The sequence below is a fragment of the Podarcis gaigeae genome, assembly GCF_964106915.1.
Source record: "Podarcis gaigeae genome assembly, chromosome: 9".
Taxonomy (NCBI): Eukaryota; Metazoa; Chordata; class Lepidosauria; order Squamata; family Lacertidae; genus Podarcis; species Podarcis gaigeae.
Window position 1 is genome coordinate 44,674,047 of NC_139685.1, and position 27,184 is coordinate 44,701,230.

The 27,184-nt window shown below is 39.9% G+C and overlaps 2 protein-coding genes across 8 annotated transcripts in view; one reads left to right on the forward strand and one right to left on the reverse strand.

Annotated features, from left to right (window-relative positions):
* TBC1D9 (TBC1 domain family member 9) overlaps nt 1–11,117 on the forward strand; it is a 51,425-nt gene extending 40,308 nt beyond the window's left edge. For both annotated transcript variants that reach the window (XM_083755416.1, XM_083755415.1), the window contains exons 13-21: nt 547–676; nt 961–1,059; nt 1,159–1,227; nt 3,128–3,368; nt 4,475–4,540; nt 5,408–5,494; nt 6,203–6,277; nt 6,376–6,476; nt 8,850–11,117. In XM_083755416.1, coding sequence (XP_083611542.1) covers nt 547–676; nt 961–1,059; nt 1,159–1,227; nt 3,128–3,368; nt 4,475–4,540; nt 5,408–5,494; nt 6,203–6,277; nt 6,376–6,476; nt 8,850–9,551 — 1,570 coding nt within the window. In that variant the 3' untranslated portion in view covers nt 9,552–11,117. The remainder of the gene's footprint in view (nt 1–546; nt 677–960; nt 1,060–1,158; nt 1,228–3,127; nt 3,369–4,474; nt 4,541–5,407; nt 5,495–6,202; nt 6,278–6,375; nt 6,477–8,849) is intronic.
* Nucleotides 11,118–11,468: 351 nt separating this feature from the next.
* On the reverse strand, nt 11,469–26,547 carry ELMOD2 (ELMO domain containing 2). Of its 6 annotated transcripts, none has more exons than XM_083755968.1 (9): nt 26,335–26,547; nt 24,570–24,717; nt 23,306–23,334; nt 22,408–22,505; nt 21,008–21,137; nt 19,888–20,021; nt 19,522–19,590; nt 17,287–17,420; nt 11,469–16,200 (listed from the first exon to the last, which is right to left on the reverse strand). In XM_083755968.1, exons 1-9 carry the CDS (start codon nt 26,377–26,379, stop codon nt 16,049–16,051), a joined length of 939 nt encoding a protein of 312 aa, XP_083612094.1. In that variant the 5' UTR covers nt 26,380–26,547; the 3' UTR covers nt 11,469–16,048. The 6 variants fall into 6 exon arrangements, with proteins under 6 accessions (XP_083612094.1, XP_083612097.1, XP_083612098.1 ...); XM_083755971.1 differs by having other exon boundaries at nt 24,570–25,406; nt 25,451–26,474; XM_083755972.1 differs by lacking the exon at nt 26,335–26,547 and adding an exon at nt 26,116–26,216.
* Nucleotides 26,548–27,184: the final 637 nt, after the last annotated feature.

Genomic DNA, 27,184 nt, shown 5'->3' on the forward strand with positions numbered 1-27,184 from the left:
TTCTGGGAAGCATTTTCTTCCACATGATTTTCTGTGACAATCCAAAAGCCAGACATCTTACGGCTTGACTTCCATCAACAAGCTTTGCCAACATTATTATTTTCATTTAGCTAACTGGAAGGGAGCAGCTGAATTGCCTTAGCTGAGCCATTATCTCCCAGTCTCCATCACAAACACACAGTTGTTTAGTAATTGTCTCCTTTACAGGGTTGATGCTATAATCTGCAATCATTTGGAGTTCATTCTGAGCTGTTTAGGAACATTGGAAGCTGCCTTTATTCCCTCAGACCATTGGTCCATGTAGCTCAGTATTGTCTACCCTGACTGGCAGTGGCTTTTGAGGGCTTCAGGCAGGGGGCATTTCCAGCCCTTACCTGGAGATGCCCATACTAAGCACTGTAACAAACCTGAACTTGCTGGGTGTGAGTGTTTTTAAATAAATTTTGGGGGACAAATGGAATGTACAGTGCTTTTAAGCTTGGATTAATTTTACACACAAAGACGTGCCTTACAGTGCTTCCATTTGATTCCTTTTCCCACCTGTAGGTATTTGGACAGCGTGACCAATAAGGACAGCACTCTGCCACCAATTCCTCACCTTCACTCACTGCTCAGTGACGATGTAGGGCCTTATCCTGAGGTGGATATCTTCAGGCTCATCAGAACATCCTATGAGGTGATTTGAGGAAAAAATATCAGTGATTAAATGTAAAAACGTGAGGAAACAAACACAAAAACAAGCAACATGTTAGACTCCACACTGTTCTAACTCCAGGTCATGTATGAGCATATTAAAAAGTGCAGGTCCCAATATTGATACTTCGGGAATCTCACTTCTCCCGTCGTTCCATTTTGAGAACAGTCCCATTTATTCCTGCTCTTTGCTTCCTGTTCTTTAACCAGTTACAGATCTGACTGTCTAGGTTTACAGCAAAGCTGAGTGATAATTTTTCCCTTTAGAAATTTGGAAGCATACGGGCAGATTTGATTGAACAAATGAGATTCAAACAGAGATTGAAGGTGATCCAGACTCTAGAAGACACTACCAAACGCAATGTGGTAGGTTCTTGGAGTGCCATTTTAATCAATCGTCTCTTGAGTTTTGGTTTCTAATGCCTTACATGCACCTAAACTCTTTCTGCTTACAAATTTTGAAAGGTACGAACCATAGTGACAGAAACCTCTTTTACAATAGATGAACTGGAGGAACTCTACACCCTTTTCAAGGTAAATTTGAAATAGCTGTCTAGTTTATTCATTGTTTAGTAGTATTATATAGGTTGCCTGTGTACCCTTCCATATATATTTTCTCACCGATTTCAGTGAAATTTCAGTTGATTGTCAAAACAGTTTGAAAAAGGAAAAAACTATAAGCTGTGTTTGAGTTCAACCCACAATGCAGAAGCAACTATTTCACTTCCACTTTGATGGTAAATATGTGGATGGAATATTTTAATTAAAGTAAATGTAGATTGGGAAATGAAACCAACCATATAATTGTCATGTAGATGCTCTTTCACATTGGTAATCACAAGTAATTTTTGTTCTTGTGGTTGTTGTTTTAAAAATCCAGTAACTTTTTGCAAAAATACCATTACAGAATATGTTGAAAAAGGAACTCAGTAGCAATCCAGAGAGCTCAGATCCATGACACTAACTTTGGAGAGGCAACCCTCCTTTAGTTGTTGTTGTTGTGGCTGCTGTTGTTGTTGTTTTATTCATTTATACATACATACATACACACACACATACACACACCTGGCTGGGTTTCCCCAGCCACTCTGGGTAGCTCCCAACAGAATACTAAAAACATGATAAAAGATCAAACATTAAAAATAGGGCTACTTTCAGATGTCTTCTGAAAGTCAGATAGTTGTTTATTTCCTTGGCATCTGATGGGAGGGCGTTCCACAGGGCGGGTACCACTACTGAGAAGGCCCTCTGCCTGGTTCCCTGTAACCTCACTTCTTGCAGTGAGGGAACCACCAGAAGACCCTCGGAGCTGGACCTCATTGTCCAGGCTGAATGAAGGGGGGTGGATATCCTTCAGGTATACTGGGCCGAGGCCGTTTATGTCAATTACTGGAGCAAGGTGCCTATAGCCATTGTATAATGGAAGCTGAGATGTATATCAGTACATATGGCCGAATCTGGACTTCACTCCAGTGGGCAGGAGCATCATCTGTGTGGAGTTCAACTTGAGGGACAGCCCCACTGGCAGAGGGTGGAAGAAACTGACTGAAACCCTCAACATCACCTCCCATACTGTTATTGAGGGTTGGGGATCCTCCGGAACTGTGTAAGAGGAGAGGTGGCACTCCTTCTGTCGCCATCACATTACTAGTGGGATCCCTGCACTTGATCAAAAGCCTTCAGTGAATGGAAGGAGCCTTTCTGTCTGCAGAAGACAAAGTCGGGATAGCATCCTTTTCCACCTGCACAGGTTAATAAATCTTGAGTTCTAGACAAGAAAAGCAGGTTATAAATGTAATGAAATCAGTCAATCAATAAAACGCTTTTGCATAGATGCAAGATTTGAACCGGGCAAGCTGGACTCTTCTTTTCCATGGTTGACAGTCGTGTCCCTGATCGTTACTCACATGTGTGGAGAGGGGGTGTATAGCCAGTGTTTCCATAGTACCTGTGAACTTTTCATAATAGAAAAGATTCTGTGACTACAAAATGTAGATGGTGTAATCTTATTTAGGTTCTGTGTTACGGTTGTGCTTTATGGAGAAAGGGTCATCCTGGTACATAGGAGCCAACTCCTAGGGGCTGAGATTCCTTCAGCCACCCCAGTAAAATATTTGAGGGGGCCATTCCTTCCCCTCCCAGTTGATGGGCATTGCCATTCAAATAGTGTGCCTGTCATGTGACCGATTATGCAGGGTGGGGCTTACCTGGCTCCCCTCCCAATATTTTACTCAAGTTGACACCTCTGTCCTGGTGTAGCAGTAATAGTCCTGTAATGTTAACCACTCTGTGTGCCAACTCTAGGTCAGGTGGAATTTGTCAACAATTGCATTTGTTCAAAAGTGGCGTAAATCATGATGGCAGATGCTGCTGCCAGAAGAGATGTGAATATTGTCCTAATAATGGCAATGTCGTGTGCCTTGCTTTTCTTCAGGCAGAGCATCTCACTAGCTGCTACTGGGGAGGCACCAGCAATGCCACGGACCGCCATGACCCAAGCTTGCCTTATTTAGAACAGTACCGCATTGACTTTGAACAATTCAAGGGCATGTTTGCTCTCCTCTTTCCTTGGGCCTGTGGTACTCACTCTGATGTTTTGGCGGCACGCTTGTTCAGATTGTTGGATGAAAATGGAGATTCCTTAATCAACTTTCGGGAATTTGTCTCTGGACTAAGTAAGAAGAATGCATGTATTTAACTGCTTTAGTAAACCTGAGGCCTGTTTCTCCCAGTTGCATTAACTGTGAAATCATTGGCTTGGTATGCAGCCTTATGTGAGATAATTGCATTTTAAAAGGCTATATACACATGTGCTCTCATAACCTGGATATGTTTATATCATTTTAAAGCAATAGGTTAATGGGAGCAATTACTATTCTCCCCCCCCCAAAAAAAAACCCCATTCAATTATATATTTTTTAATATAATAGAAGGGAAATATCAGAGCTTATACCTGTTAACCTGCAGTTTTTAGTTGGATTTGGATTCTGCCATTAAATAAAATAGATATATATTTATTGTGTAGTAATTACATAATAAGCCACAATCTAAACACATTGGAACACTTGAAGTGTGTAAAGAATTTGTCATCCCAAAAGCCAAGCAACATCTGAATTGCGCTCAGCACATTAATGCCTCAATATCTTGTGGTTAAGAATTTTAAAGAGGTACATTGTATGCCAGTAAAGCTTGCTCATGGCATATTGTCTTTTCTAACAAAAGTCCAGTTTATCTGATGCATGTGAAATTCTCATATAGTCAAAGTTTTCTCCAGCATGTACTCTGCTGTGAGATAATATGGCAACATTTTTTTCAGATTAAGGCAATGGTGGTGGGTGGATTCAAATAAACAGTAAACTGCAATTATGCAAATATATTCCTAAGCAATTGAGATGCATATTGGATGTGCACACAGTTTACAATCCCCAAAATAAAGCTAAAGTCCAGTATTTAACTGTTTGATCCCTCTTCAGTAGTTAATTTGGAATACATGAGTTTGTGTCTTCAGACATGGAGTCTAAATTGTATCTATGTGGCCACATTGGATGGATTACTACATTATAACCCTTGTTTTCTCTATATATAGCATCTAAAGAAGCAGGTAAATCCTTCCCCCCCCACACACACTGCATTTGCAATGTATGTTTGTGGAGGTTACATATGAATAAGGTATAATTCCTTATTTAAGATAGATAAGTAATTTCTAAATGTCTGGGAGATTGTGTGTGCCGCATTAAAATATAATTAGTAATTCTGATACAGCAAATGTGACTTCTTCTAGGTGCAGCATGCCATGGAGATCTTACAGAGAAGCTGAAGCTACTGTATAAAATGCATGTTTTGCCTGGTAAGTAAGCAGAGGGCCATTCTGCATACCTAAAGATTCCGCTAACGGTGCCATTCTTGACTTCCTTAACATGAGAGTAAGACCCACTGAACTTGGTGGGGCTTACTTCTGAGTAGATATGCATAGGATTGCATCTGTTGATGGGACATTTGCTGTAACTCATCCACCAACCAGTATTGGGATTTCTATTTGCGCATACTAAATGGGAGGGGTAGCTGTGCTCTGAGGCATAGCCATAACTCTGTTTGTCATCAAAAAGATATGCACGGCAGTGCTAAATGGAATAAACATATAGACCAAAAATAAATACATAGCATCTAGTTACTATAAATAACAGGTGGAGACTGTGCGGCCATCTAGATCTTTTTGGACTCCCCAGTCCCATCAGCCCCAGCCAGCATGGCCAATGGTTAGGGATGATGGGAGTTGTAATCCAGCAGGATCTGGAAGCTACAGGTATGCAATAGTTTGTTGTTTCCATTATTATTAAAACATGTGCCATTAATGTCTAGGGCCCATCCACAAATTGCCCTGACATTTATGTGTTTGCCTTGTGATGCCCAGCACTGGACTTCCATGGTTTAACAAAGACCATAATTAAGCCTTTGTTCATCTAAATTGGCACATATAAGGACATCTGTGCCCAAGAATTTTATATCAGACATTTAAGACACAGTTTTATATAGGAAATGCTGTTTCATAAACCCATCCATTAGTAATTTATTATTGCCCTGAAATAGATTACTTTTTTAAAAAAAATCTGTAATATATATATTGGTAGTGGGAGGGGGTTTCGCATTTTTGATATGTACAAGTGGGTTGGTTGATCTGTCCAAGTTTGATGATGCTTGATGCTTCTATGCGCAGACCCATCCTCGGATCAAGAAGAGCCGGATTCTGCTTTTGAAGCAACACAGTACTTCTTTGAAGACATCACACCAGAGTGTACACATGGTACTGGACTTTACCTCAGATCTTTCCTCTTTCATGACTGCATCAATTTCCCCTTCAAATATAAACTCAAAGGTTCTTGCACCCAAAATAAAACAGAAGCCAGCTGCAGTTTTCTCTCTGAATATCAGGACTGTGAATTTAATAAATCACCCTCTTCCCTTTGGCCTTCTGGAAGGGGAAAAAACCACATCAGCTTCATGGTTGGAGTAGTTTAAATTAGAGGGGAGTTTCAGAAGACCAGAAAGGTGTTGGATCCTTTTGGTGTACCCCCTCTGTGAACAAAGGTCACAGAAATTTACTTGATGTGGAGAGGGAAGGGTATATCCAATCACCTTCTCTGAGGTTGTGGCTCAGGCTGGGTTCCCAGTTGAGGGTGAGTAGGCACAGAATGGCGTATGGAGGCAGCTTCTTTTTTTTAATATAAGGGACGTTTTTTAAAAAAAGATGGTACTCAGATGAATTGTGCCATCGTCTATGGTATATCATGCCCTCTTGTGTGGAGAGATCGCAGCAGGATGCCCACCTACCAAAAGTGTGATACTCGTCAGCTGTGTTGTGAAAAAAGAGAGCGATGAATTGCTACATGTCTGGAAACACCCTGAGAAGGACTGGCTGATACCAGCTTTCCTGGGCTTGTACTAATGTAACCAAATGTGTAAATACAGAGGTGTCTCAAAGTGCATTAATTTTGTTTTTTCTGTGCATTAGTTGTTGGCGTAGATGGCAGGAACAAACATGGAGCAGATGAGGGTTTCGTTAATGTGAGTGTGAAAACTGAAAAAGGTATGAAGTTAAATTGGAGGGGATGGGGAAATAATTTTTCATTATCCAACTTCTTCCCCCAAAAATAATCTTGCTTTTTGGCAAAACATTTGTGTTAGGTAAGAAGAACTCTCAAGATAATAGAAACTACCTTAGAATGTGGAGCCAAGAGAATAAAGCCAAAACAAAGAGTGCAAAGGACTTGCCCAAGCTCAATCAGGTAAGCTTTGTTAACACACAAAAAGGTGTGTAAGGTTTCAGTCCCTGTATCCAGCAACTAAGCGCAGGGTAGGTTGTTGAGTCTGCAAGTAGTGCATTCTGTAACATAGGTGGTATGTTAGTCCCTAACACTTCTAAATGCAAATAAAGGAGCCCCTTTCCCACTTCCCCCCAGCAGGCAATCAGTGATAAAGCTGGCAGCATAAGCCATTTTTTCAACAGGTGAATGCATGCAGCAACCCATACAATGATCTATGGATCAAATCCTTTAGTCATTTTTGTTCAAAAATGACTAAAGGAATCGCCTTTATTTTATTAGCAAGATTTGAAGAGGGATGTTGATAGAATATTGTTGATGTATTTGAAGTTCATTCATATAGAAGAGAAAAATGCACAATTTGATTGCATGCATAATCCTTTGGAAAAAGTTGTTTAAATTTCAGGTGCATAATGAAATGAAGATTGGCAGAGGTTTGTGTGAGAGGGAGAGATAAGAGGGAAGGGAAAGAATATGAATATAAAGTCAAGACACCACCAAATCCAAAGCCTTGCTTGTGTTGAGGGTGTTTTCTTCTTTTTTGACCAGTGGTTTTCTTTCTTTCAGAGTTTCCTCTCCCATTAGTCCCAGTAGCTTTCAAAATCAATAACTCCAGCTCCAGGACTGGTGCACTTTCTAATCTGTTCTGGGGACATGTCAGGGACTAGGAGAGTTGTTTAGATCTAGCACAGGCTTCCTCAACCTTGGCCCTCCAGATGTTTTTGGCCTACAACTCCCATGATCCCTAGCTAGCCAGTGGTCATGGATGATGGGAATTGTAGTCTCAAAACATCTGGAGGGCCGAGGTTGAGGAAGCCTGATCTAGCAGATCCAAAGACGCCTGTGATCTCACTGACACCCCCTTTTCTTTTGCTGTTACTGCTATCACAGATGGCAGAGTGGTGCTGGTTTATGTGCCCACAACAGGGAAGTTTGCAAGGTTGGATCTCCTCCTCATAGATTGTTTAATTAGTCATCCAGAGTTGTCCTACACAGTAGGGGATCAGGGTGACCACTCTGGGCCCTGCAATTTCAGGGGTTCCACACCTTTACATGGAGGCAGCCTCATTCGGGAACAGGCCCCAAATGCTAAGTAACACTGGCCAGTGATTGGGCAGCACCCCTGGTTCACCTGGATCCCCTTTTACAGCCCCCAGAAAAGCAAGCATGGGAAGAGGGGTGTGCCTGCATTCAAAAGTCAGCTGGTGGCATCGCTTATTTCCCCCCCTCCCCTATTTCAAAAAACAAAGTCCCTCCCTCTGAAAAAGGCACATGTATGTGGATGAGAGAGAGATTGGTAGTTTTGTTTTCTCAACACATTCACATTCAACTGCAGGAATGTGGGGCAAATCCTGAAGTCCGTTAGTTCACTTAATGCTTAATTGCTTAAAGCCAAAGAATGTTGTAAGTAACCCTAAAGAAAAGCCTGCACTCTGAATATAGTTAACGATGAAGGTAATTTCTAGAGTGTACTCTGCTCTTTTCTGTTTTTTAGCAGGATGGGAACCCTAAGTAAAGTATAATTGAATCCCAAATGTCTTAAAGTTTTTTGCTGGCCTAGGCAAGTTCAAGAGGCACTTGCAGGGGGTTAGAAGCATGTTTTGTACGTATATAGTTTCCAAGTCAATCCCTGTCACCTGTTAAAAGCATTCAGAGTTCTTCTAATCTAGACATTTTCTTCAAAGACCTGGGAGTCTAGGCTCTCTGCCTTCTGGTTCAAATTTCAGAGGCAGATTTTCCCTGTGTAATACAGTGCACCCAAAGAACATGAGTTGCATCCTTCTTTCACCCCCTAGGGATGGCTCAGTTGTCACCTATAGTTACACACAGTTTCCCCTCGTATACACATACTTTTTTGAGATTAAGTCCTGTGATTAATAAATGCCTAACGTTTAATCTTTTTCTACATAGCTTAAGGAGGGCAGCTTAGGCTGGCGTATGCATTCTTTTGGGTAAGAATCTGCAGGAATCTGTGTTGCCATAATCTGCCTCAGAAAAGTTTGCTTGATTGGCATAATCACCAGATGCTAGTAACACTCATACGAATTTTTTTTTAATGAACTGATTTTGTCAAGTTTAAATATATGTTGGTAATTGTTAATTTGGTATTACATGTCCAGGAATATACAGAGAACAATTGTGCCTTTCTCCTTTTCCTTTCCCCATTAATTCTCTTGCATCTCAGTCAATTAACTGGGAGCACCTAATACATGTTACTGCTGAAGCCAAGCAATGTGGACATGGTCACGATCTAGAATGGGAGACAATTTGGAGCCCCATACAAAAGTATAATAGATATTTAAGAAACAAAACCTTGTTCCTCTCTCTTGCATCTAGGGGCAGTTTATTGAATTGTGCAAGACAATGTATAACATGTTTAGTGAAGACCCCAATGAGCAGGATCTTTACCACGCTACTGCAGCTGTGACAAGTTTGCTTTTGGAGATTGGAGAAGTTGGTAAGTTATTTAGTGCGCAGCCTCTCAAGGAGGCAGAGAGTAGCAGCAAAGCCATTCAGAACGCACTTCTTCAGAAGAAGGGAAGCCAGCAGTATCACCTTGGACAACGTGACCCTTTTCAAGATGGCTTCCTTGCGGATGAGGAAGAGAATATTTGTGGTGATGGTACACAGATGGAGGACATCAAGCTGGAAGATTCTTCTCCTAGAGACAATGGAGCTGGTTCTTCCATGCTTATTTCAGATGACGATACTAAAGACGACAGCTCCATGTCTTCCTATTCCGTCCTAAGTGCAGGCTCTCATGAGGAAGACAAATTGCATTGTGAAGACATTGGCGAGGACACGGTTTTAGTGCGAAGCAGCAACCCTTCTCTACCCAGAAGCATGAGCATCGACAGAGACTGGGCTATCACCTTTGAGCAGTTTCTGGCTTCCCTCTTGACTGAACCTGCCCTGGTGCGGTATTTCGACAAGCCAGTCTGCATGATGGCAAGAATTACAAATGCCAAGAATGTGCGGATGATGGGCAAACCCATAATATCTGCAAGTGACTACGAAATCTCTGCTATGTCAGGCTAAGTGGGCCCAGGTAGGGAGGGTTTTTAAAAAACTATTTTTTTGGTTTTTATTACATATTTATTACTGCCTGGCACAGGTCCTGGTGTTTTCAAAAGGTGGTAGTTCTTGCTTATGTGAACATGTTATATTGAACTTTCTCTCGCTGTGGGAAACATTATCAGAATGCTTGTCTTATCGTCAATATATAGGGGGGGAGGGCATCATTGTCAGTGGTGGGTATGTTATTAGTATTGCTATCCATGGATAAATGGTGACAATTAGTACAATTTTAAGTCTAGAAATGAACAAAGTTTGTGTATGTTTTAAAAACGGGCCTGAAATCCTGGTAAGGAAGAAACTGGAAGAACTTAAAAGTGGCAGAAGCATTGTGTGCTGCAGCGTGCACATGGAGTTCCTTTGTCTTTGCCATTCCCCTTGAGGGAGGTAGCACAATGTTCACATGCCTTTGGCTCACGCAGAGCTGCTTCCCTCACTGCCGTGAATGGGGAAGCAGAAGCTGCTGCAGGCAGGGAGCACCATGTGTGCACTGGAACCCGATGCCTGTTACAAGATTAGTAGGCTGCGCTAAAAATAGAAAGGGATGCTGTCAACTTGTTTAGGACTCAAAAGTAAGTTCTGTGCAGCATCCCTGGTGGATGTCTCTTGATATAATTTTTTTTTTTTTAAAGAGAGGCCAGTGATTCCTAATACTTTTTAAAATACATTCTTCAGGGATACCGCCATGGACTTGCCTTGACACATGCCAACATCCTGACCTAAACAATTCATAGTACCCCTTTTAAAAATGAGAGGGTTTTTAATAAAATTCTGTAGATAATTGTATGTTGTTGAACATTTTAAACCTAGTGTATGGTAGATTAAGAATTCATAGCTTAAGTCTTCATTTTAAAACAGTTATTAGCAGGAATGTAATGGGGGGGGATCTGCAAGGAAATGTAACAATGTTTGAAAGTCTTAATGAAAACACTGTCACTTTATTATAGATGAATAATGTATAATGTAATTTACTGAATGATACGTTGAATGACAAATGGAGCACCTGCACTTTGAATCTTTGCTTCTTTTTCCAAAACATTAAATGGCGGCACAACTCACTTCCATGGTGCACATATTTCCTTTGCTCAGAGGGTTCCAAAACGCTCAAAAAGACCCATCCCCGCCCCCAGCCAACCTCAAACACACTATCTGTACGCATGCCCGTGTCTGGGGGTGGGGCAAAGCTCTGTTGATACTATGGGAATCCTCTGAATGTGCCTGTGATAGGACTGGATTGTGCCTAATATTTTTTAAATTTCTTAGGTGATTAGGTCCAAATCATTCTTACATGCCTGAACTATATTTGCTGCCTTCAAAAAAATCTTTCCACCTCCTTTTTGTTTTTTTATATATTGTATGTTATGATCATGTAACTTTTCCAGGTGTATTTTTTTTTAAGCCAAAGCTATTGCTTTAATTCTTATTTAAGATACTGAACTGTCTGACGTGGTTTTAGCCACAGTAGGTAAATGTAATCAAGGCTCTTTTTTGTTTTTTGAAAGAGATATTAAACTATTATCAGATGGAAAATTGCAACTGTCTTTCATGGTGTAACTCTTTTAGCTTGACTTCCACTGAGTTAAGTAGCAGAGAAATCAGATTTATTGCAGGGGAGTGAGACTTTCTCTACAACAGGGGTAGCCAACATGCAGTCCCTCTACAGCCAGGTGATGCAGTCCCACGTCCCATCATATAGATCAGGCCTGGGTAACTTGTGGCCCTTGCAGTTGTTGCTGAACTCAAAACTCCTCTCATCCCTGTGTTCCACAAACAGACTTAGCAAGTAGTACTCTTGTAACACAAGTACTCTTGTAGCAACATTGGAACCTACAAAGGGGACTGTGAAAACAATAAATACAACATACCTGAGCAAAACAAAGCTTCTGATCAACTTGATCTTTATTTGCTAGCAGTCATTCCACACCCAAACAAGAATCACATTTTATTGCTTCCAAACTACACACAGTTAGTAATGGGCAATGCTCTTGCTCCACAAAGGTTTACAAGTCACTGCCCATATGTGTTCCTCACAGTGGAAAAGGGCAGCAACAGAAAAAAAACTGTCACCAGCCTGAGCACCACAGAAGTAACCAGTACAAGTGCACATCATAAGGACAAGAAACAGTAAGTTATCAGTACAGGCTACAGAACCTTACTAATGCAACTGTAATTATGACACTTTTGACATACATTTGGAAAGCTAAAAAGCAGGTTGTTATAGAAGAGGATTCTGTGGTCTCTATTTCTGCCTCTTGGATATTTTTACATGATCTTTTAGTGCATCTGTGGCTATGGTAAATAATCCAATGAACCCGGACACCTAAATACAGCACAACCAATAATATGGCCTCTCTAGTTTATGAATAGTGTCTGTGATAGTTGGCAATTCCAGATTGAAGCTCCACTACAAGTTTAAAAGTATACCTTTTTTCCTAGAGTTTTTCATTTGCAGGCATTCAACAAATTTTGTGGCTCATATTGCTATAAGTGATTTTTGTAATTTGCTCCCTTTAAGGAAGCTGTTTACTACTTGTTTGTCTTATTAAGATATTTTAATGCTTGCTTCATTTCCTAGTTGAGTCCAGCAATATGCACTCAAGTGCCCAAGATTTTTATGAAATCCATTTTTTCTATAAGCCAAACTTTAAGTGTTATTTGGTTGTGCCGTAGAGCTTAATTTGGAGATAAATATTTTTTCCAGCTAATAGCCATTTTTGTGAGAATGCAATTTGAAACGTTGTGGGTTAGATCCAGATTGATGAGCAGAACTCTGCTCCCATAATGGGTCTCTGCTGGCTCATCCCCCAGCACTGCTCCCCAAAAGCAACTACAAAAGTCAAGGAACCAATCCGGAATGGATAGGGCAGGGAAAGCAGTGCTTAGAATGAGAAAGTGGGAGAATTCAGTAGGACTGCCTTGAGCAGGTGGAAATGCAAGAAGCCGCCTCTGGTTTCAAGTCTGTAAAAGGAACTTTTATGCGAGCAGCTGGATTTGCCTTCCCACAATGTATCATACAGTCACAGGTTCAAAAGCTTTTGGAGAAACGTTGATAGTGAAAGTGATACACATAGATGTCTACATGTTTTTCCATGTAGCCCTCTCACCTCACACCACATAGAGAAAAAACAATGTGAACAGCTATGTGAAAAAATAAATGGCTGCTTGTGTGTTTTCAATGTGTATTTGTTTCTTTCTAAAGAAACAGTGCAGATATACTAGTATATTGTCTTACGATTGTCACAATGCAATATTTAGTGAAAAACCCTGTTTTACAACATATTTCTATCTACTACCAGTCTCTTTAGGTTTTCACAGCTCAAAACTAGAGTAAGTGGTTCAACTACAAGTCTAGAATGAATTATTCTCAAAAAGAAATGGGCAAATATATATACAAGCTAAACAGCTACTGGAATACATTGGTCCAGTTCAGTTGTAGCCATTTGTCTGATAAATCATAGGTATTTGACCAGGAGCTACTGACTCATGCATTTTCCCCTTCCCCCTAGTAGCCATCTTCAATAAAGCTTGCCTACTTTCTTTAAATGTTTCCCAGAATGTCTGCACATGCAAACTGTGGCTTAAGGGCTACCTTCCAAATTAGCTTCAAATTCTTTTTTGGAGGTAATCTGAATGTCCAAGAAGGTGGTAGTTTAAGAATTCAAGAAAACTTTGCCAAACTGAACACATGAGGCGCAGGGCAAGAGATGGTTTGTCTCTTGTCCAATAAACTATACTTTAGCAGACCAGGATCATTACAGCTGAATGAGACCAATGTATTTAAAAACCAATGAAGAATGGCCTTATTAAGTTTAGTTATTATACCTAAGCATTACAGCCATATAGGATAGCTACATCAATATCTGTAATTAAGGAAAACAGCTTTACAAAAAATCAACAATACATTTAAAGAAGGAAGATACAAATTTGTTCCAGTAAGGAATGAGAATTTCAAAATATTTACAACACAACTGGTGGCTTCAAAACTTTAGAAACCTCTTTCCTAAAAATTGTCAACTATGATTGTTAGCACCATTGAAAAGAATATTTATACTGCCTGAAACTGGGTATGTTAGCATTATATCACTTTGTGCTCTGTTGATAATCATTTTCATTTAATATGTTAGTTTTTACAAAAATAAAATAAAACCCTAAAACTAGTCGGTTTGCTGGTTTATATTTTAATTGTTACATAATCTAGCCCAGAGTTTTGGTAGAATGACAACTCAAACATTCCTGGAGTGGAACTATGGTTCCACTCATCACTAGCATTAGGGAGTTGACAAAGTTTATAATCTATCAGTCTTCCTTAGGTTTATCATCTGACAGGAAAAGATGAACTCGTTAAAAAGAAAAAAATACAGATTGTACTGGAAGGGCTCAGGTAGACTCAGCCTACCAAATTCCTACAGGTCCAAATTGATGAAATCACAGGAACAATGTAGATGCTACTATTCACATGCACAATGTTGCATCAGCTTTATTTTTTGCAGAGCCATTGATTCTTATTTAATACTATTGTAGTAAACAAATAATGTGACAACTATATATGAATACATACCTTAAAATCTTTTCTGGTATATTTTCTAGAATTTTCTATTGCCTCTATATTTAAAGCATTTAGTATAGAAGATCAAGGTTTCTTTTAAGTAAAATAAATGAAATTTCTTAAATTAAAAAAGGTTGTCAATTAAGCCATTTCAAAGAAAAACCCAAATGGAATCAAGTGTGCAATAAATGTACCTTATAGCATACAGAAAAGGAAAATACATTTACAACAGTTTCAGCCAGGAATGATTTTTGTATACATTCTGATACCATGAACCACTAGATGCAGTGCTCATATATAACCAGGTACACACTTCTCTGTGAAGACAAATCTCCAACTAATGGGAGAAAATAGGGTTGTCCCTATACAGAGAGAGCTCATATGGACTTTTTCGATTGTACCCCAATGCATTTTGCAGATATCACATTTCTCTTGAAAGATTTCTTGTATTGCACAAAAGTGATCAAACACCTCTAAAAATAGGTGTAGATACTGAAAAGAAGCCCTCTGTGATCCACTCCATCTCTCTTGTCAGGGCTCTACTGCTCTGGTAGAAAGGAACTTCAATAAGCATTTTATTTCCCATAAGTTAGATATCATCAATTTTGCTTTGTCCTTTTTTTTACTGTTCTAGATAAATTATTACTTTTAGATGTCACAGGTTTTAGATAATACTTCCAGCATATGTAATGCCTACAATGTTGCCATGTGGCATCATATGTTCTTCCCATGGCTTTCTGCTGCACTCTTCTTCCTTATCAGCAGTCTAATTAGTCGATTATCAGTTAGTAAAATGAAATAGGAATTTGCTCAATTCCAATATCAATTCTTACAACTAAGCCAGCATGTTTCAGGAACTGACCAGCAACGACTCAGTCTCAGCTTCAGATTTGAAGCGCACATGAAGTAAGTACAAGGCACTTTAAAAAGATTAATCTTTGAACTAATTACCCTATCCCTAAAGCAAGGCTACCTGTAACTAAAGTTTGATTAGAAGCATTTTAAACATGCTTATTCAATAGTTGAAGAATCTTTAGATTGTCTCGGAATATGCCATCTGAGTTGCCTTCTTCAATACAAAATAGCAGTGTATTAAAGAAAATTTACTTAATTGCCCAATTATCTTCTACTGAATATTTGGAGCTCTAGTATTCTTAAGCTTTAGCTGTGAACTTAAGTGACAAAAGAAAGAGGGAAATAGAGCAATGGTTGATATGTGAAGGCAGTTACAACATCTTAAATAAAAATAGTCTAGTACAGGAAAATATATTTAACTTAATATATTTATGATTAAATGCAAAGACCTATTTAAAAACAAAAGTTTTAACTCTGGCAATGTTTACGCATGCTGCCATGAGAAAAATCAAACAAATAGTCTTCAATAAACAGAAGTAAAGCTTTTTTCTCATACACCCAAATCATTTAACCTGCTAGTGTGTTTCCCCACCCCAGTAGTGTAATAATAAAAGACCATGTGTTCCAGGTTAGAAGAGAGAGAGTGTTCCAGGTTAGAAGAGAGAGAAAATACAACCTAATTCATTTAAAACAAAAGCTATTTCTGTTCAAGAAGTATTGCAACATCTCTGGTTGTAAGCTAACACCAGTCAAATATGGAAAAGAAGCTATTGCTAGAGAAAATGTAGCACAACAAGAACCTGTTTCATCTGCTAGGTATACAAAAATTCTGAGGATCTGTGGTACAGAAAGGATCTTTGTCTCTAAAAAGTTCTTACCTTCAGCAAATAGTATACAGACCTAAGTAAGTGTTGATTGTCCAAGCTCTCTCAACCACTTTTTAAATAAAAAAAATAGATGTATAAAACTTTGTGATCACTAAGTGAAGTTTTTGGTTAAATATGAGAATCCCAGTCAAGTGCATAATTTTTATAGACAGAATCCAAAGGAATGCACATTACTATATTTCGTTTCTTAAGGCAAGGACTACATCGTAATCCAAAAGATGTTTTTTGACTTTTTCATGAAACTTCTCTCTATACTGGTTGAAGTACATAATACTTTCAGGCTTTTCTTCAAACCAAAATTTGTCAAATTCGTAAGCCAAATAACCTGTAAAGACCAAAACATAGAAAGTGTATTGAGACAACACATGAGTTTGCCTCTAAGCAGCTTAAGAGCCATTAATTTCAGTATGTCTACTTGAGTAAATCTTAGCTGAATACCACCAAAGAGAGCTATTTCAGGCACATGCAACCAAAAGCTTGGACACTGGCACTATTTTTGAAATGTAGAAGCTATACCAAATTACTTTTGAAATTACAGTTTCAAATTTGGTATGCTTTGCATAAAATATGCACTTATAAGGAAAATCAATAATCTTGTATTTCCATATACTGTATGTATGCAACAAAGAAGAGGACACATACAATAGCATACTAAGCTTCGGGGAACACTACAAAAGAATTTAGCAGTCATTTGTTTCATTTCCCATTATTATTATTATTAGTAGTAGTATAATATTCTATACCCGTAGATTATGGCTTGTTCATATAATTTATATATTTGTTCATATGACCATCTCTCTCAGCTTAATAACCTGTTAACCATAGATTCCCAAAACAGACAAAAGGGGGGACCATAGTTAACCGAAGACTTCCTGGTTGGTTTGTTCACTTGAAAGGGCTAAACACAAAGCCATAGGGTTCACTCCTATCTTGGGTTATTAAGCAAATATATTATTTTTGGAACACATGCAATATGTGCCAAAAAAGTCAAAGCTTACAGTGGTGTGTATGGTGCCACTCTTCTGTAGACAAATACACATAATAGACGCTTGATTACATTTATTTCTTCTCCAGTAGTGTAATGTGTGTATAAGTGTATAATGTGTGTATAAGGCCTTTGAAATTCATCTTTCATTTAAATATAGAGAAGCATTATTTTTCCTGAAAGCATATTGATACTCCTTACTTGCGCCTTTGAGATGCAACAGCATTGACAGGAACATGGTAGGATTCAAAATGTTTTCCAGAAAACACAGCAGATACTTTTTTTAAAAAAGCTCTCTCCAAACGTTATGGTTGAACATATTAACAAAATAGAGAGAACATTCTGCCTCTAACTAAGTTCAGAAACAGCAGCTTCCAAACCACTGAAGTTGTTATCCATATATAAAAGATAGTTGAAGATACTCACAATAAAACTGATGGAAGTCTTTCATTTGTGGTTCACCAGGAACCAAGTTGTAGAAGTGAGTTCTTAAATGTCCATTCTTCAATAAATTGTAAGCCATTTCTGTCAAATTGATCCCAACTATTGCATAAGAATATCTGCAATACACAGACATTATAATCATTATACAGTGGTGCCTCGCAAGACGAAATTAATTCGTTCCGCAAGTTTTTTCGTCTTGCGAGTTTTTGTCTTGCGAAGCACGGTTTCCCATAGGAATGCATTGAAAATCAATCAATGCGTTCCTATGGAAACCGCCTTCAGACCAGGTCCGGGGACAGTCTGTCCCCCGATCTCTTCTGAAGGCTGGGGGGGGGGGACAAGGGCTTTTAAATCGCCCCAGGACAGCGGAGAAGTCCTCCGCTGTCCCGGGGTTTTTTAAAATGCTGGCGGGCGGCAGCAAAGGCTGCCTTCGAAGCCTGCCTTCAAAAGCCGTCCGGGATAGCGGGAAGCACTTCCCTGCTATCCCGGACTGCTTTTAAAATGCTGGCGGTGGGGAGCAAAGCCTTTCGGCCCCCGCCGGCCTTCCTGGACCTCTTCTGAAGGCCAGAGGGGGGGAAAGGCTTTGCTCCCCACCGCCAGCATTTAAAAGAGGTCCCCGGAGATTTCCCTATGGGCTTTCTTCTTGCGAAGCAAGCCCATAGGGAAATTCGTCTTGCGAAGCAACTCGCAAACGGAAAACCCTTTCGTCTTGCGGGTTTTCCGTCTTGCAAGGCATTCGTCTTGCGGGGCACTACTGCAGTTTTTGATTTCTGCATTTTAAGCAGTATAAATGTCAAGGATAACCAAAGGCAAACTATTTACCTTTATGATTATTTTAGAAGTTTTGAGACATCTTCAGTGTTAACAATTTTTTTAAAAATATAAATTTATTCATTCTATGCATAACCTCCTAATTTAGCAATACTGCAATGTCTGCCTATTGTTCCAAGACCATTCACTGGGCCCTAGTGTTACTAAAGTTAAACATGACTCCCATGTCCAAACACAATTTTCAAATTACTAAGAGAAGTGAATATAAGATACTTAAAAACACCATTAAAACTACACTAAGGTAATTCAAATTATGCAATGTGTTCATATTATGCAAATTAAGCAATTTGCCTTTATTTGACCATTTTGCAGCATGTACTCATTTGCTGCTAATGATAGGATGGGGCAAGAAGCTATTTGTATCTATGGGGTGTGTGGTGTAGAATGACAGCCATTTAAAAATGTGTGCTATTATCCCTCACCTAAAACAGGCTTCCCCAACTTGGCAGTCTCCAGAAGTTTTGAACTATAACCCCCCATCACTTCCAGCTAGCATGGTCAACAGTCAGAGATAATGGGAGTTGTAGTTCAAACATTTGGAAGGCACCTGGTTGGGGAACATCTCTTATGACATGGAAAAAATAAATTAAAAATTAAAAAACATTTATGAAATAGGCTTTATCTAATAATGATAGTGAGAGAAACAGTATCTTAAGCTTCAAGTACCAATTCACACTGCAGCAAATATTTTAAAATTAAGTTTAAAAGGCAGTATTGTTGAGGACAGCATTGCTATTTCATTTGGCTTTACTTTTAGGATTTTATGTGGGTAGAGCACTATTAAGGACTGCAACCTAGCAATCTGCTATGCTTACTGATCCTGAAAAACAGGAACAAGGTATTTATAGACAGCCTCCAACTTGACATGCTTCCCATTTGCTCACATGCGTACATCATGTGGATGGAAGACACTGATTGTGTTTGTTCAAAACTACAAAGCAACATTTAATGCAGTTCCTTTAATGTAGGTGTCTAGTCCAATTTTACTGGATGAGTTTCAGTTATTAACGCCCAAGAATGTTGATAAGATGCTTGGACAGGTTCAGCCTAATGGAAAATCCCTAAGGTTATACATATACAGTAGAGGAGCAAGAGAGAAAAAGTTACTAGGGTCTTTTGTGTGAAGACATCAACAGGACCACACACAACAGAGGTACAGTGGAAAAGTGAGATAGGACAGGCATAAGGCTAACATGCAGTGAAAAAATATTTTCGCTTATGGGATCCCTAGAAATTACTGGATTACGCTCACAAATATAGAAGAGGAGGTGTAGAAGATAAATATACTTTCAGATTATTTATTAGAAACTAAAGTAATAATGATAGCTTTGCTTTTTCAGGTTTAAGAGTCAATTATGACAGCAATTTTATTAAAAAGTAGCTTACCCCAGTTTTGGATTATTTGAGTGAGAAAGGATTTGACGAGCTTCACGGGGATAGTGTTTACTAAAATATCTGAAAATATATGTACACACAAAGTAACTATGTTTGCAAGAGACTGCTTATACTAGCAATGATTAAAAATTACTTTTCTAAACATTCACATTATAACCACGCCTTGCAAAGTCAATTGCTCTACAGTATAATTAATGGTGTTAATAAATTCATGAACAGTAAGACAATAGCTTTTGAAATAAGATAGATTAATAACTAGATTGGCAGGTTGTTGAAGACTGAACCCAATACCCTCTTTTTAATAGCCATTTACATCAGCAAAAGAATACCCACTGTTATATAATATTTTTGACTTACAGGAGATTAGTTAATCCCAGCATGCCCATTCCTCTGAAGTCTGTTTTAGGGTCATCACCTTGGAAACCAATGTCACACCACTGCTTCGTGATTCTAGCCTTCAGTTTTTCATGGGGCATCAACAAATTCCAAAGCTGTATAAATATGCTACTGTTAACAGAATTATCAGTATTTCCCCCAACTCATTCTAAATACAAATAGGTATCATTAATGAAACTGGATGCCATACAAAATGGCAAAATGGCATAAGCATCCTGAAACACAGGATGCAAAGAAATGTATTAACAAGGAAGCTTTTTTTTTTCAGTGTGGCAAGCGATAAAGAGCTTTCATGGCAATCTGCTTTGGGCATGAAACTCTCCTGTGCACATAGGAAGGACTCCCTGCTCATTTCAGTGGATCTAGGAACACAGTTTTCCTCCTCCTATTGAATTCAATGTAGCAGTTAGTCCAGAACTCCACATAGGCACCAGACTGAATGAACTTGTATTAAAGCATATGGACTCACAACCAACAAATATAAAACTGCAACCCACCAAAGTCACACTTGCTTTGCAGGTGTTGTCTAGCAGCTCACTAAAGAATGGCTGTTAAATTATCCCCTCCAGTCCAGCATTTTGTATCTGAGCTATCCCATGTGTTCTAGGCCTCAGTAACTAGAGTCATACTACTATTAAAAATCAGATTGCAATTTTTAACAAACCTGGAAAAACACCAATTATTTTTCTAACCACCTCTCCTAATCTGTTTAATTCCTTTTTAAAGCTATTTAAACAAGTAGCTATCATTGTATCCTGCCTGTGGCAATGAATTCCGTAAATTAAGTATGCTGTGTGAAATACTTCCTTTTGCCTTTTCGAAACTTAATGCTAAATCAATTTCATTGGAGGGCCTTGTGTTTTAGTATTATTATGGGACACAACTTTCACCAATCCATTTCTTCACATCACTCATAACTGCATGAACTTCTATTGCAGATAAGAGTTGCTGATCTAGTGGCCTTACTACATTAGCCGGGCAATTTTAACTTCAGTAGACTGAGTTCATAATTGATGCTTGTTTCTAACATCACAAATTGGACATTAAATATGCCATAAGGGCACAAAACCTAATTTTTTACCTCCATTAGTTGCTCTTCATGTTTATTATTATCAGAGTTATATGGCTGTTTTCTCAGCTCTTCTACAGCCAAATAAAGTTTCTTACATCCTGATATCTGGAGCAAACTTAATTGCAGCTTTGAAGCAAACCTATAATATAGGAAAACACAGAGAGAATTATAATTAACAGCTGCAATAAAAGAGCACAGCTGTTAGTACCAGTTGAAAATCATATAACCTTCATTTCCCAGACCACCTTGCTTACCATTCTAAACTATGACAAATAGGCCACAGAAGTTAGGGTATCCCTGTCCAGATAGGAGTGTGGCTGGACCACCAGCCAAAACTGACAGAAGGCACTCTGCTCCACCAAGGCCACCTGGGTCTCAAGCAACAGTAATGGATCCAGGAACACCCTCAAGCTACATACCTGCTCCTTAAGAGGGATTGTACCCTCCTCAAGAGCAGGAAGTCTCCCATCCATCCAGTCTAGGGAACCACCCACTAACAATGCCTTTGTCTTATCTGGGTTGAGCTTCAGTTTATTGGCTCTCATCCAGTCCACTACCAAGGCAAGTCTAGCACATCCGTTGCCATGCCTCTAGATGTAAAGGATAAATAGAGCTGTGTGTCGCCCGCATATTGCTGACAACAGACTCTGAAACTCCAGGTGACTCCACTCAGCAGCTTCATATAGATATTAAACAACATGGGAGATAGAATTGAGCCCTCAGCAACAACACAATGAAACCCCAATGTTGCCGAAAAACATTTTTCAAGCATCACTCGCTAAAGATGACCGAGTAGGACCAGAACCACTGCAAAGCAGTGCTGCCCACCCCCAATTTAAATAGCCTCTACAGGAGTATACAATGGCCAATGGTATCAAAAGGCGGGCACATTGCCAAAGTCTTTCTCCCAACAGAAGTCATTATAAGGTAATCAGGGCAGTTTCTGTGCCAAAGCCAAGCCGAAATCCCAATTGAAATGGATCTAGAAAACCAGTCTCCTCCAAGAGCACCTGGATCTGCTCAGTGACCACCTGCTCAAGAACGTTGCCCCCAAAAGGGAAGTTAGCAACTGGCCGGTATTTCCTTAGGTTCTCAGAATCATGTATTTTAGATAACGAATGTTACTGTGTATCATTCTATCTTCACTGAAGTCCACAGCAAAACTGCTGATTTCAATGAAGTCAGACTCAGATTATTGCTTATTAACACACTTTTAAAAATAGTTTTTAAGCAAATCTCTTAAGAATCACATTACTATGTATGAATTACAAGATAAACTAAATGCATTTTATGAAGACTAATTTGAATGAATTACTAATTCTCAGTGTCTATTTGAACAAAACACATTTTCAATGACCTCAAAGATAAAAGTTCCAAACAAGGTATCTTTAGAACAATAATAGGCTTACACTGCATCCTTTTGTGTATTAATCTTCTTTTGTTCTATGATGAGTGCCACACATTTTTCCACGTCATCTTTAGAAGAATACACAGCCCTTTGTAAAGCCTGATAAATACAAGTAAAACATCAATCTTCTGACACAAAATATCATCTGTTTTAATAGCAGTTACTTACATTTCAGGAGAAGATTACTATGAGCAGGGACTCCACAACCTGTTCTGGATGGAGTCATACTCCCTCAAAAGGATCAAGTTCACAGTTTGGGAGTGTGGGAATAAGCTGGCTGGTGGGGCTTGTGAAGTTCAGTGCACAGCGCTTTAAAGACACCACCGAACAGCTGACTGCAATGTCTGCAAACTTCTTCTGACTCTGCCACATCTTTACCCTGCCTCACACCTTACATGTTAGGCATAGGACAGGTGGGTGTAGTTTGGCCATAGGGGTCTGGGCCAGATGGGAAGGCCAAGCACATTTAATTAGACCTAAGGACCAGAGGTTTCTCAGCACTGGTATATGAATACACAGTTTCATTAACAGCAAGCCAAAAACTGTACCACAGCAGTGTTGTTATAACTGCAGATAATGTAAACTAAGCAGGCTCATAAATCAGACTTGATCTAGTTTGCATCCAATCTAGTTCTTGACTAGCCTTGGTTGGCATATCATTTCTACAGCAATGATAAAGCCAATCTTGTGCACATTTACTCAGAAGAAGCCCAAATTATAATATTGGCCCTCTTTTTTTAGAAAAATGATGAGGATCCAAAGATCAGTTCTGTTTGCTTTAGAGCTGTGTTTCTTACATAGTGCCTTTCATGAATGTAACTATGGAGGTTTTCTAATCAAAGGTGGGGAGGGAATTGGGCTTGACTTTACATGCTGGGCATAATATAAAGTTAACCTACCTTACACTTTGATGATTCCAATGAATGTTCTGCATTAAGATAAAACATGCATGTTTTAAAAGAAATTCATAGACCCTAGATTCTGATTTCTAAAATTACACAAGACAATTGAATAAGCATGATTGTAACCGTGGTTTAATACCTCTAATTTATTTATTTCATGTATTAATTGCTTCCCATAAGTGATTTAACAATAAAAACAACTATATATAAAATTTCTAATCTAAGAGAGTTAAAAACTAGAATAAAAATATCAGTGTAAAAGGCTTGTTGGTGTTGGTTTTCAACAGACACCAAAAATACAGTAAAGACAGTGCCTGTCTGGTATGGAGCAGAAGGGAGTTCAAATTGGAAGGCGCCACCACAATAAAGGTCCAATTCCTACATTGTAAGGAAAAGACCTCCCAGTGTACTGTTGAAGCATGCTAACCACACATGTAATCATACTTCAACAGCTAGCATGCAATTGCAGATGACTCCACAAGCACTATTACAGTAAAATGAATAGGAGTTCAGGAGGATTACAAGGGCAGGGAAACAAAAATGTCACACACATAAGGTGAAAGCATCCCTATCCCCTCTCTGATTTGAACATCTCTATGCAAATAAGGCATGAAATGCAGCAGGGGAAAATGGCATGGCTGTGTTTCAAGTCACAAGTGTAAACACACCCTTAGCCTTTTGCAGCAAAAAAAAAAAAAAAAAGGAGATCCATGTGGAGTTACTAATCTCCAAGAGAGATGCAGGAAAGACAACAATGCCTAGAAGAACCAGGAGGCTATAAATGCAGGCGCCAGGATTTCAAGAGGCAGCAGACCAAGGGAATGAATCAGATTAGAAAATTAAGTTTGAGAATGAAAGGTCCAAAGGAATGAAAAGAAAAGACCTGAAGAAAGAAACGGGATGAGAATGGCTGGAGCAACTGAAAAGGCAAGGAACCAGTATTTTAATTTGAAATAACTATTTGTCTATAGGACTTTATTTTACAGCTACTGTACCAGCTTACATACTGAACAGGGAACACACTGCAAAAGACAAAACCACAATACACTACATTGTATATATTGTCAGCTGTCTCCTCTGTTGAATCAATAGCCTTATCTACATGAATTTTAGCCACCCAAAATTAAGGACATAGAAGGAAGGTAAATATTTATGGAAGGTGGAAAACCTGAAATTCTCTCTTGTTCTGTGGTTGTCAAACTAACTTTGGAAATTGAACATAACAATTTATGTATAAGCTTGTATATTTCAAATATATTACCTATCCGTAGTGTCCTTTCTGCTCTTTTCATTGAGCCATCACAGATACGCTGCAGTTCACATTTTCCAGTCAACTGTCTCAAGATCCATTTTAGCCAAAATCGAAAGATATTTCTATACAAATAGCTCCATAAGTGTGCAATCATTTTCTATAACACCCCCCCAAAAAAAATCACAAATGGTGACTGAGTATAACAAATACTCAAAAATTCTGTACTATGTTAATTTAGAAGGCCCATGCAGCCTAATGGAACATATTCCCACGCAAGTGTGCACAGAATTAAATGCAAACCTTAAATTCCAGTACTAGCTGCTTCAAGCCATTAAACTATTGGGGCACTTCACCCAAAACTAAATAATGCTGAAATCCTAAATTCAATTATTTGGGAGTAAGACAGGAGTGCCTGGCGTGCTCTGGTCCATGGGGTCACAAAGAGTCGGACACGACTAAATGACAACAACAAAAATCTAATTGAATTCAGTGGAGTTTACTTCTGACTAGAGATATACAGAGCCTGCAGTGTACTTAAGAATTTGAAACCAACAAAATTAGGGTTGCATTTGTATCACAGTTACTTGGGAGCATGCCCCATTGATGTCTCAATACAATGCCTCAAACTGGGTTTTGCTTGCTTTTTAAAAACTGCTCCTGCTCTCATTTTCTTGCAGACTAGAGACATGAAGGCGGGGGGGGGGGGGCATTTAGGGAGAGGGATAGTTTTCCCCTTTTTCCGTCCCCCCCGTTTTGTCTTCACATCTGTATTGCAGACAAAGTCCTTATTCTCCCAGGCTTTCTAAGTTTTGAGTTTTAGTTGCTGGGCTTACTGTCCATTCAGCACTTGGTTTGATTTCATGCTGTGCTTACTGTCCAGTCAAACTTACTTGGTTTGACTTCATGCTGATTTTACAGTCATTTACCATTCCAGAAAACATCTGGTTAAACTCTTAACCATTAAAGGATAAACATATAAACACAAAATATAAACATTTAAGAACATCCTAATCCCTTCACCTCCGCTAGCAGCAAAGGTATCAGTAACAGAACGGTAGTTTTAAAAGGCAATTTTATTGCACGGGAGTTACTCTCATGATTGTGAGCTCACTGCTGTCTTGCTGCTTCTTCCCGAGCTCATAAAAAAAAGGAATACTCAAGCGCCAGCTTTTACTGGCTTGATTCTGGCCAGCATCTTCTCTAGGGTATCTCCACAGGACCTAAACATTTGCAAATATGTTTGTACTGTAAAACCTGCAGGGATTCATTCATATACATATATATATATAAAAAAAAAAAAGATCCCGTCTTAGTGTACGCAGTCACAAACAAGTCCTCCCGCCTACCGGCTCCCTATTGAACCTGATCCCGGAAGCGAATATCGGGCCAGAGAAGAGCAGCTGGTTTGAAAGGGGACGAGCCTATAGGCGGCATTGTCCCCGCCGCCCCCATTTTCCGGGGTCCTCTCGCCGTCCCCTCCCCTGCACGCTCCACCAGACGCTCCACCTCCGCCCCCACCTCCCCGCCCTTAAACGGTACCAAACTCTGGTCACACCATCCCAAGCGAGAGCGCAGCAGGCCGGGCAGCGGCCTCACTTCACCTTCACGCCAGCAGCTCCCTCCCACGGCCCACCATAAAAGGAAGTTGCCTCCCCCACAGACCCGGAAGTGAGTGATGTGGCCCGAGATGGGGGAGGGGTTGGGTTGGCTGTTTATAAGCGTCCTGTCAGAGAAACACGTCCCTTAACAAACCATTCCCAACTCCTTTCCCCACCTCCTTAGAAATGACATGAGCGTCCGTGTCCGCGGGGGCTTCCATGGTGCCCACCAGGCGAACGCAGACCGGCCCGTGAGGGCCGAAAAGGGCGGAGCGGGGGGATGGGCGGGTCTTCCGTTATGTCCGTTTAACGACGCCGAACGGGTGGGCGGGTCTGCCCACAGCAGCAGGCCGGGCGTCGAAGGCGTGCTGGCGGTCGCCGCTGTTACCGGGGCAACAGACGCTGGCGACGGCCAAAGAGGGCGGGGCGTCGCTGCCTTGTCTCCTGCGTGCCTAGGCGCCGCTCTGACAGTTGGGAGGCGGACGCTGTTTGGGCGCCTAGCTGTCAACTTTTCCCTTTTCTTGCGAGGAATCCTATTCGGAATAAGGGAATTTCCCTTTAAAAAAGGAAACAGTTGACAGTTATGGTTGGGCGGCGGCTGGTTTCTAAGCCTTAAAAAGGGTTTCGGAGAGCGGGCGGGCGGGCGGCGCAGTCCCTTGCCGACCCTTCCTCAGGCATCCTATAAAGCGTGAGGGCTCCTGAGGGAAGGCTGGGACAGGGAAGGAAGCGGCTTGCTTTCTTCTGAGTAGAAACCGCTTGGGGGGAGGGGTTTCTTTTGGCAATAAAGAAGTATAAAAATGGTGCCAAATGAAAATTGGGCCGTGGGGTCCTGAAGATTTTATTTTTATTTTTTTGAAAGCGGTGGGGTTAATGTGAAACGAGGAGAAGAATTGAAGAGACACAATGGTCGCTGCGCGTGCCCCGAAAGGAGCCAGAAAAGACTCACGTACACACTTGCCGGTCCTCAATTAATAATAAATAATTTTACTAGGACATATATATAATTTAATTAGTGCCAGTAAACGA

What these genes read in the sequence shown, in the direction of transcription:
- ELMOD2 (XM_083755967.1), bottom strand. Translation starts at nt 26,012, where the DNA reads ATGGGGGCGGCGGGGACAATGCCGCCTATAGGCTCGTCCCCTTTCAAA. An exon ending in AATACACAAAAGGATGCAGT is followed by an intron (nt 21,138 to 22,407) that starts GTAAGCCTATTA and finishes CCTATATTATAG; the next exon opens with GTTTGCTTCAAAGCTGCAAT. An exon ending in AGACTTCCATCAGTTTTATT is followed by an intron (nt 16,201 to 17,286) that starts GTGAGTATCTTC and finishes TGGTCTTTACAG; the next exon opens with GTTATTTGGCTTACGAATTT.